The sequence below is a fragment of the Cervus elaphus genome, chromosome 2 (assembly GCF_910594005.1).
Source record: "Cervus elaphus chromosome 2, mCerEla1.1, whole genome shotgun sequence".
In the NCBI taxonomy this organism is placed as follows: domain Eukaryota; kingdom Metazoa; phylum Chordata; class Mammalia; order Artiodactyla; family Cervidae; genus Cervus; species Cervus elaphus.
In genome coordinates, this window is record NC_057816.1 from 36,418,220 (window position 1) to 36,429,185 (window position 10,966).

Sequence of the window (10,966 nt, forward strand, 5' to 3'; positions counted from 1 at the left end):
ACCAAAACTCTGGACCATGAAACACACCTTGAAAAACTTAAGGAAATAAAACCATATAAATTATTTTTTGGATAATAATGGAACTAAAAGAGAAATCAATAACATAAATTAGCTGGCAAATCTGAAATACATAGAAATAAAACAGCACATTTTTGCTAAACCATGGGTGAAAGAAGTCTGAAGAGAAATTATTAATATTTAAGTAAATTAAAACCAAAAGACAACATCAACATTTGTGCTTAGAGATCAATTCACAGCTTTATGTATACATATTAGAAAATAAGATCTAAAATCAGTTATCTGAACTTCAACCTGATGAAAATACAGAATAAAAAATTAAGCCTAAATAGCAAACAAATAAATAGCTAAATGAAACTGAAAAGGGGGGGGGCGGGATAGAAGCAAAGATATTACTTTGAAAAGATGCAAATTGATAAACTTCTAGCCATGCTAACCAAAGAGAGAACGAGAGAAGACACAAATCATCAATATGAGAAATAAAAGAGGGATAGTACTACTAATTCTATTGACATTTAAAGGATTCTAAAAGAAGGAATTCTATGAACAAACCTAGCAACATAGATTTTATAACTTGGAAGACTGGACAAATTATTTTAAAGACACAAACTACCAAAAATCATTCATGCAGAAATAATCTGAATAGTTTATAACTCTTAAATAAATTGAATGAGTTATAAATAAGTCTCCAAAAAAGAAAAGGCCAATCACCATCGCAGATAGTTCACTGACTAATTCTGCCATACATTTAAGGAAAAGGATGATAGCAATCCTCCACAATATCTTTCATAAAATAGAAGAGGAGGGAATATTTTCGAACTCATTCTATGAAGTCAGCATTACTGTAATGCTAAACCAAGGAAAGACACTGAAAAAAAAAACAACAAACAGAAAACTACAGACTAATATCTCTCATGAACATAGATGTGAAAACCCTCAACAAAATATTAGCAAATCAATTACAAAAAATTAAAAAGGAATTATATGCTTTAATAAGTGGGATTTTTTTGTAAAAGCTTTCAAACAAAAAAAAAGAAGGAAACTTCTTTGCTTGATAAAGAGTATCTACAACAACCCTACAGCTAACGTTATATTTAGCAATGAGCACATGGATCTATTCCCATTGTGAATGGCAAAAGGACAAGGTACTCCCATCATTCTTATTTGACACTGTATTGGAAGTCCTAACTAGTGCAATAAAACAAGAAGACAAAAAGGGAACTAAATACATACACAATTGAGAAGGGAGAAATGAAACTGTCTTTTTCTCACAGGTGACACCATCACCTACATAGAAAATTCCAAAGAACTGACCAAAAAATTCTTGGAATTAAGCCAGTATAGCAAATTTGCAGGATACAAGGGGAATATATGTAAGTCATTTGCTCATCTATATAACAGTTATGAACAAATGGGATTTTAAACTTAAAAAAGAGTACTACTTCAAAAGAAGAGAAATACTTAGCTATAAATCTAATAAAATATATATCATCTAAGTGTGAAAACTAAAAAAAAACAATGAAAGAAATCAAAGATCTATATAAATGAAGAAACAGTCCATGTTCATGGATTGGACCTCAATATTGTTATATGTCAAATCATTCCAAAATGATCTGTAGAAGCAATGAAATCTCAGTCAGACTCCCAGAAAGCTATTTTTATAGATACCTACAAACTAATGCTAAAGTTAGTATATAAAAGCAAGATAAATAGAATTGCCAAAACATTGCTAAAGAACAAAAAGTTTGGAGGACTCATACTCCTTGATCTTAAGACAATTATAAAATCACAGTAATCAGACAGTGTGATATTGGCCAAAGAATATACAATGGTGCAGAATAGACATAGATCAATAGTGCAGAATAGACACACCAGAAGCAGACGCCCATGGGATTCTCCAGCCAAGAACACTGGATCGGGCATTCCCTTCTCCAGGGTATCTTCCCGATCCAGGGATGCAACCCATGTCTCCTGCATTGATAGATGGATTCTTTACCATCAAAGCCACTAGGGAAGCCCGAGAAGTAGACCCCGCACAAGTATAATTATCTGATTCTTGACATAGGATCAATGGTAATTCAATATAGGTAGTCTTCAAAAACTTGTTCTGAAGCAATTGGAAGTTCAACAAGTAAACAAACAAAATCTCACAAGAACACACCTTGACATAAACCTTTCACTTTTCACAGTAACTAACTTAAAATGAATCACAAGTCTGTATGTAAAATTCAAAACTGTAAAATTTATAGATGAAAACATAGGAGAAAGTCTAGATAAACGGGTTTGGCAACACGTCTTCAGATATTAACATTAAAGTCACAATTCATTAAAAAATTACTAAGTTGCAATTTGTTAAAATTTAAGAATTCTCTGAAAAATATACACTTAAAATCAAAAGATAAATCATAGATAAGAAGAAAACATTGGCAAAATGCATATCTGATAAAGAACTGGCTTCCAAAATATACAAAGAACTTTTAAAACCCAGCAATAAGTGAGCAAACCACCCATTTAAAATGGACAAATGACCTGAAAATTACTTCAATGAAGAAAATAAATCTATGAAAAATAAGCACATTAAAAAAATGCTCCACATCAGTCATCACTAGGGAAGTGCAAATTAAAATAACAATTTGATATCACTACACACATATCAAAATGCCTAAAATTTTTTCACAAACTGACAATAGCAATTGCTAGTAAGTATGCAGAGAAGTCAGAGCTCTCGGTCATTGTTGGTGAGAATTCAAAATTGTTCAGCCACTTTGGAAGATGTTTTTCTAGTTTTTTAACAAAGTTAAACACAGTCTTACCTATGATCCAGCCATCATTCTCCTAGGCATCCACCTGACTCAAAAACCATGTTCACACAAAATCCGGCATGTAAATCATTATAGCTGTTTTATCTATAATAGCCAGAAAATGGAAGCAATCAAGACATCCTTTAACAGGTAAATGGGTAAACAAACTATAGTATATCTATACAATTGAATTTTATTCAGTAACAAAAAGAAATGAACTACCAAGCCACAAGACATGGAGAAAGAATTATATTCTAGCTGATAATGTGTTCTTACAGAAGTATGGATCACCAATTCTAATACCACTATAGATGAATACTGAATTGAATGCAGGTGGTAATATCCAGGCTCCTTAGTGCCATAGAAATTTAGATAAGCAAAAGAAGAGGCTAGAATTATCCATGTGGTAATAAATTAGAACTGGAGACATGAGTATGAACTCATGCTTAGCTTCATGTAGATGCACATGACTCTGCATATAAATATTCATAGATACATCTGTATAAATAGTTTTATACACATATGAGTCTGTTACTATACATATTTCCTTCCTGTGTCAGCTGTGTCTTTAGAGATACATATATAATGTTAAATATATATATATGTATGTTTGTTACTATACATATATTTCCTTCCTATGTCAGCTAAGAGAGCTAGAAGCAGCAACACTCTAAAAACAGAAACATGTCTAGCAGTCAGCTCTTGGACTGTAATATCATTCTTCAATAAAAGGAACCAGAGGTATTTAAGGAACTGTTGCTTCTAGAATGTGGGGCAAAAATACACAAGATGAACTTGGAGCATCTTGTAGTGTCAACAAATGCTCAAAAATGTACACACACATACACAGTCACCCGCACAAACAAGTGGATATGTCAAAGGAACACAAGAATCAAGTATAAGAGCTGCTAGGTCTAATTATGGGCTTCCCTAGGGGCTCAGATAGTGAAGAATCTGCCTGCAATGCAAGGTACCCGGGTTTGATCCATGGGTGGGGAAGATTCGCTGGAGAAGGAAATTGCAAGCCACTCTGGTGTTCTCGCCTGGTCCCATGGACACAGAAGCCTGGCGGGCTGCAGCTCATATCACACAGTCAGACACGACCGAAGCAACTTAGCACACATGCACACACAAACACACTGATCTAATTATGGGAAAAAATGCGGCAAATTTCAATGGACAGTTCTGCAAAATACATCTCGAAACTTTCAATGTCATCAAATGCAAGGGAAATCTGAGAAACCTTCACAGTCAAAGGGAGACTCGGAGACCTGATGACAAAATGTATGGTATCCTGGATAGGATCCAGGATCATAGAAAGGACATGTGGTAAAAACTAAGGAAATCTAAGTCAAGTATCGATGAGTTACAACATAGCAATACTGGCTCATCAGCTGTAACAATGTGCCATTCCAATGTAAGGTGTTAATAATAGAGAAAACTGGCTGTGGAAACAAACTCACAAGTTTTCGGCGGCCAGAGCGAAAAGAGCGAGTCGCGGGGAGCGCCGGCGCCAGCGGCTGCAGGGCCAAGGGGACGCGCGGGCGGTGGCGTCGCCACGTCGCACGGCCACAGCCACGGCGGGGGCGGCTGCCGCTGCGCCGCCGAACGGGAGGAGCCGCCCGAGCAGCGCGGCCTGGCCTACGGCCTGTACCTGCGCATCGACCTGGAGCGGCTGCAGTGCCTCAACGAGAGCCGAGAGGGCAGCGGCCGCGGCGTCTTCAAGCCGTGGGAGGAGCGGACGGACCGCTCCAAGTTTGTTGAAAGTGATGCTGATGAAGAGCTTCTGTTTAATATTCCATTTACAGGCAATGTCAAGCTAAAAGGCATCATTATAATGGGAGAAGATGATGACTCACACCCCTCTGAGATGAGACTGTACAAGAACATTCCACAGATGTCCTTTGATGATACAGACAGGGAGCCAGATCAGACCTTTAGTCTGAACCGGGATCTTACAGGGGAATTAGAGTATGCTACGAAAATTTCTCGTTTTTCAAATGTCTATCATCTCTCAATTCATATTTCAAAAAACTTTGGAGCCGATACCACAAAGGTCTTTTATATTGGCCTGAGAGGAGAATGGACTGAGCTTCGCCGACATGAGGTGACCATCTGCAGTTATGAAGCATCAGCCAACCCAGCTAACCACAAGGTCCATCAGGTTACCCCACAGACACACTTTATTTCCTAAGGGCTGGCCAAGACTCCCACAGAGGTGTTGTGTTGGTGAAGAAGTATGACATCCTGTTGGGAAGGACAAAGAGAGATGGGGCTCCAAAGAGAGTTGGCTGCCACAGCCTCTGCCAAGCTGTCTTTGGGGCTTGCTGCAGAAACCTGGCCTATGGAAGACCCCACACCCCAGGAAGGGTTGTGTGGGTGCCAAGGGACAATCGTGGTTCTCTAGGACCCTACAGAAATTGGGTCTTGGGCTGGTCAGTACCTGGCAGCCGTGGATAATGCCTGCCTTCCCAGTTTATGTGGCCATGGGATCCCAAGTGTCTTGTTGCTTTGTGGCAGGATTATTGTGTGACTTGTTTTTAAAATGGAAACTATTCCTGGGCTGCAGTAAACTTTCTGAAGCCTCAGCATTGTGTTTGTATTAACCATCAGGAGGGTCTCCAGCTAGAAATACTTGTCCCTGCTTGCTCCTTCTCCCTGTCATCTTTCAACATTCTTGTCAAGTTGCCCAGCTTGGAGTTGTCTGTCATGCACCAGTGTCCCATGTTATAGCTTGAAGAGCAGAAATCTGATGTTGCTTAATAGCTTGAGAGGGTCTTTTTTTCCTGTTGCCCAGGTAAGCAGTCTGAGGAGAGCATTGTTGCTGTGTTTGTGGGTATCCTGGTCGGGGTAAGATTGGGACTTTGATATGCTTCTCTTTGGGACATCCTTAATGTTTGTCAGCTTTTAACTAGTGTTGTAAGCCCAATGGCAGAATTTGGAGATCTCAGTTCTTCTGTTCATGGCTTTTTATTCACTGTGACTAATCAGCTTCCTAATAAATCCTTGCCAGACTTAAAAAAAAAAAACTCACAAGTTTTCTATAAATCTAAAACTGTTGTAAAATCGAAAGTATTTAAAAAGGTAAATAAACCATTAATACCATGTAATTTCCTAAATTTTTGTCTCCTTATCTTTTTCTGACTTATGATATAAGCAAACCTGGGACTTCCATTTGAGACTATTAAGACCTCATATAAGCACTAACAATTCTGATGCTCATAATAGTTCTCTGACATAATTAAAATAGCTATTATTGTTATTCTAATTGTATAGGCTAGGAAAATAAAATCAAGACATACGTGCTTTTCTTACTGGTATTTGCAAGGAGTTATAAAGATAGATTTCTGACTTTATCCATTCTCCCCTCAATTACACCATTCTGTTAAATATTTACCCTCACACCAAATTACTGATATGTTCCTATACTTATCATCACTACCTTACACAGGCTCTGATTAATAACAGACTCAGTAAAGAATATGTACAATAATAAATGCTTCACATTTAAAGAAATTTATCAGTGGAAGAAAATTCAGGGATCATCTTTCCAGCTCAAGCTCTTTCATTTTGAGATGAGGAAAATGAATGAAACTCAGAAAGGTGAATTAACACGCCCAAGTTCATTGTTCAGCTGTCTAGTATCTGTATGCATGCTGTCTAGTATCTGTATGCATGCTCAGTCGCTAGGTTGAGTCAGACTCTGCCACGCCATGGACTGCGGCCCACCAGACTCCTCTGCCCATGAAATTTTCCAGGCAAAAATACTGGAGTTGGTTGCCATTTCCTACTTACGGGGATCTTCCCAACCCAGGGATCGAACTCACATATCCTATGTCCCCTTCATTGGCAGCTAGATTCTTTACCACTGAGTCACCTGGGAAGCCCCAGTTAATATCTGCACCAGAGCTGAAATCCAGTTCTACCTGATCCTAGATCCTAATTACTGCAACAGTATGCTACTTAATAGACTGTGGTACTAGAACTTTTTTTTTTTTCCATCTATGGCAGAACACTTCTGAAGCAAACTGCTGGAAGGATCGTAATGTTCCTAAAAGTTCAAGGAAACATCTAAGCAGATGTTCCCTAAAGAGCAAGAAAACAAAAATTAATATAAACCAAGAAAGAACAGCTGTAGACAAATACTCCAGGGCATTAGGCTGAGCCATATGAAGTGGCTGATTTTAAACCTTTTCATGTGTAAAAATATCAGTTTCATCCAGTTTAAGAGTTCCTGAAAAGTGGATTAACAGAATAATATAATAAATAATTATAATAAAGGCCAAAGGTAAATCTGCCTATCATATTGGTATGCAAGTTAAATGGTACCAAAAATGTATTAAAAATAACATTTACTCATCCATTCATTTAGTAAATATTTACTGAACATTTTCTGAGTAAGGCATCGAGTTTCATGTTGATAGGATTTAAAAGGTATACAAGGTAAAATTGAGCTGGAAAAGAGAGTTAATCTAGTTTTAGGACTAAAACATGGACATCATATAAAACAATAGCTCCTCTTCATTAATCAAAATGTAAGAGGAGCTATATTATCTCCTTATGCAGATATCTCATTTTAATTTTCTAACAATCTTCAGGTTAGACAAATATCATTTAATTTTCCAAGTAAGGAATCTTAAGTTTAGAAAAGTAAAGACTCAAGTAAATCACAGAGCTCATAAATGCCAGAGCCAGTATCTGAACTCAGGTCTACCTGCCTCCAAAACCTATGTTAATTCTAATAAATCACATTGATTTTGTCAAAAAGATGTAGAAGGGAGGCTGTTGACAAATGCTTTCACACTACTGAGACGGATATAAATTAAAAACCTGTTGGTAATATTTATTCAATCTGCCCGTATTATATTCTATGACCCGAAAGTGTACATTTTTCATAACCAACTTTACCATAGGTTTGTGTAACTTTTGTAAACCTTTTCAAAGAACCAATCTTTGACTTTGCTTATCCTCTTTAAGTTTTCTTTATTTTCTCATTACATTAACTTCTATTTTTGTCTTTATTACTTTACTTTTGGGGGATTGGTCTGTTATGCTTTTATAAATGTCTTTAATTGAATGCTTGATTAAAATTTTCAGTTTTTCTTCTTGGGTTAATATAAACATTTATGGATAAAATTTTTCCTTAAAGTAATATTTTGATTGTATCCACAAGTACTATTGTTAATGTTCAGTTCTAAATATCTTCTAATTTTATTTGAGATTTCTTCTTTGACTTTGGATTAATATAGTACTGTGTTTTTAAACCTCTACCTGTTTGGGGATTTTTACTTAAATTGTTACTGATTTTAAAGCTAATTTCATCATGGTCAAAGAATACAGTCTAAATGGAAAATCTGATACTGGAGAAGTAAGAAATCCATGTCAGTGACCACATTTGGCTGACTAGCATCATGAGGAAAGAATGGCCATCTCAAAAACAAAACAAAAAAACAAAGAGGCATTAAGCTACAGAGAAGCAACCTAAGTGTCCACAGACAGATGAATAGATAAAGAAAATGTTTTATATAGACTGATGTAGCTATATAGTGAACATTCAGTTCAGTCACTCAGTTGTGTCTGACTCTTTGTGACCCCATGAATCACAGCACACCAGGCCTCCTTGTCCATCACCAACTCCCGGAGTTCACCCAAACTCATGCCCATCAAGTCGGTGATGCCATCCAGCCATCTCATCCTCTGTCGTCCCCTCCTCCTCCTGCCCTCAATCCCTCCCAGCATCAGGGTCTTTTCCAATGAGTCAACTCTTCACATGAGGTGGCCAAAGTACTGGAGTTTCAGCTTCAGCATCAGTCCTTCCAATGAACACCCAGGACTGATATGCTTTAGGATGGACTGGTTGGATCTCCTTGCAGTCCAAGGGACTCTCAAGAGTCTTCATCCTTAAACAATAAGGATATCCTGCCATTTGTGACAACATGAATGAATCTGGAGGAAACTTTGCCAAGTGAAATAAGCCAATCACATAAACAAACATATATGATATAATTTATACAGCAAATCTAAAGGATGTCCAACTCATAAAACCAGAGAGTAGAGTGGTAGTTGCCAAGGGATGAGGATAGGGAAAATAGGGAAGTGTTACTCAAAGAGTATAAATTTTCAGTTATAAGATGAATAAGTTCTGGAGAGCTAATGCAGGGATTAGTGATTACTATTACAAATATTGTATATTTGAAATTTGCTCAGACAGTAGATCTTCAGTGGTCTTATCATACATACACACACACACGCACGTGAAGTTACTATGTGAGGTGATGGATATATTAATTAACTTGATTGTAGTAATCACTGTGATACACTGCGCTACAATGTATACGCACATTAAATCACCATATTGTGCACCTTTAAAAATTACATTGTATAGCAGAAACTGACATAGTAGTGTAAAGCAACTATATTCTAATAAAAAATATGTTTTACAACTTAAATATACAGAATTTTTGTCAATCATACCTCAATAAACCTGAAGCAAAACAAATATATAAACAAACAAACAAGAATCCTTTGCTGGAAAACTGTTACAGAATTGTCTGAATTGTCTGCCCCAGTAGACTATGGGAAGCATTTATCCATTGCCTGTACCCACCATGGTCAAGGGTAGCCCCAACGGCAGTGCTCCCCACACTTTCAATTTGCATGTGCATGGACGCAAAAGAGACTACAGGCTGTCAGAGGAGCAAGTGAAAGACACAGGTTCAGGCCTGAGCCAAGGTACTGGCCCATTTCACCTGCAAAAGTCTGGGCAATAAAACCTCAAGATACCAGGGTAAGAGGCGTGGCTGAGAGGATGCTGAAGTGCCACAGCACAGACGCCTAACATGCTTCAAATATTAAGTAAATTTCACTCCACTTTCCTCGGTCTTCTTTGGGCTTATGATTTCCATGCTTCCTTAGGAGGAAAAAGACTGGTTAGGCCAAAGGGTTCAAGGATTCCTAGGTCCTCTGGCTAGTTACCTCTTAGAAATCCAGCTGGAACCATGCCACCTCCCCACTTTAAACCATTCAGTGGCTTTCCATTAACCTTAGGATAAAGACCAGAGCCATTTAGAGCCTTCCTATCTTGGCCAAGCCTCATTTTGTGCCAGTCTTCCCTTCTCTCTGTGTTATAGGGACACTGGTCTTCCTTCTCATCAAGAGCCATACTTCTTTCTCCTCAAGGCCTTGATACACACTGTTTTGCCTTCCCCTTCGCCAGGTTAACCTCATTCATCTTTCAAATCTTATCTCAAACATCCAAGAATTCATTTCCATTTTTTCAGATGTTCCTAGGTCCTCCTATTGTTGCATGCATTCAACACAACTTAACACTATGTGTTTAGGTCCATGCTTATGTGACCCGTGGCTATCTCATTCATTAAACTGTACACCCAGGAAAGGAAGTGGGTTTATAATTCATCATAATATTGCAAGTGCCTGGAACTAACTTGTATGCACATCAAAGAAATAGAAATATTCATAGAATCAAAAATTTTTCAGAAAATCAAAGTCCTTCCCATGCTTACTGGATATAATCTGAAGCCCTCGACCCTTATCATTCAGTAGTCCTTTCTAGGAAATTTCATGTATTTAGACTGCTTTCATTTTGGATCCCTACAACACACTATTAATTATCTCCTACCTTTAAATCTTTCTATGTTTCCTCCATAGTTGGAATGCCCTTCTAAGGTCTACCCATCATGATTCTTGCATACTTTGTGATCAGGTCCATGTTCCTCCCAACAGGCTCACATTAGAAATCTTCCCAAAGATGCTGACATCACTTTTCTCTCTTCTGTTTTTTGCTGCACCTCTGGATCATCAGTTCTTGTGTTTAGTGACCACATTTTAGTTTAGGACCTACACCAGAGGTCTACAGTCCTCAGTCTGCAGACTGGAGCAAGTCCATTTTATCTTTTCTTGAACCCAGAAAAAACACTCTATTGACAAATGCCAATAATGAATAAAAATTGGCAGAAATACCTAACATAGAAAAATGAAGGTTAAATCAAACATGATTTACTTATTTAAATTGTATAAAATAAAATCAGCATAGCAGAAAATTAGCCAGAGTCTCCAACACACAAAAACACATGCAGATCCCAAAGCCTCTCAGTTGTAGATAACATCTGTATGAGCAAGAATCACGT

General features: G+C 37.6%; 1 protein-coding gene across 1 annotated transcript; it reads left to right on the forward strand.

Annotated features, from left to right (window-relative positions):
* Window positions 1-2,723: 2,723 nt before the first annotated feature.
* On the forward strand, window positions 2,724-5,848 carry LOC122706456 (PITH domain-containing protein 1-like). Its single transcript, XM_043921583.1, has 2 exons — window positions 2,724-2,756; window positions 4,255-5,848. The coding sequence occupies exons 1-2, from the start codon at window positions 2,724-2,726 to the stop codon at window positions 5,011-5,013; spliced, it is 792 nt and encodes a 263-aa protein (XP_043777518.1). The 3' UTR covers window positions 5,014-5,848.
* Window positions 5,849-10,966: the final 5,118 nt, after the last annotated feature.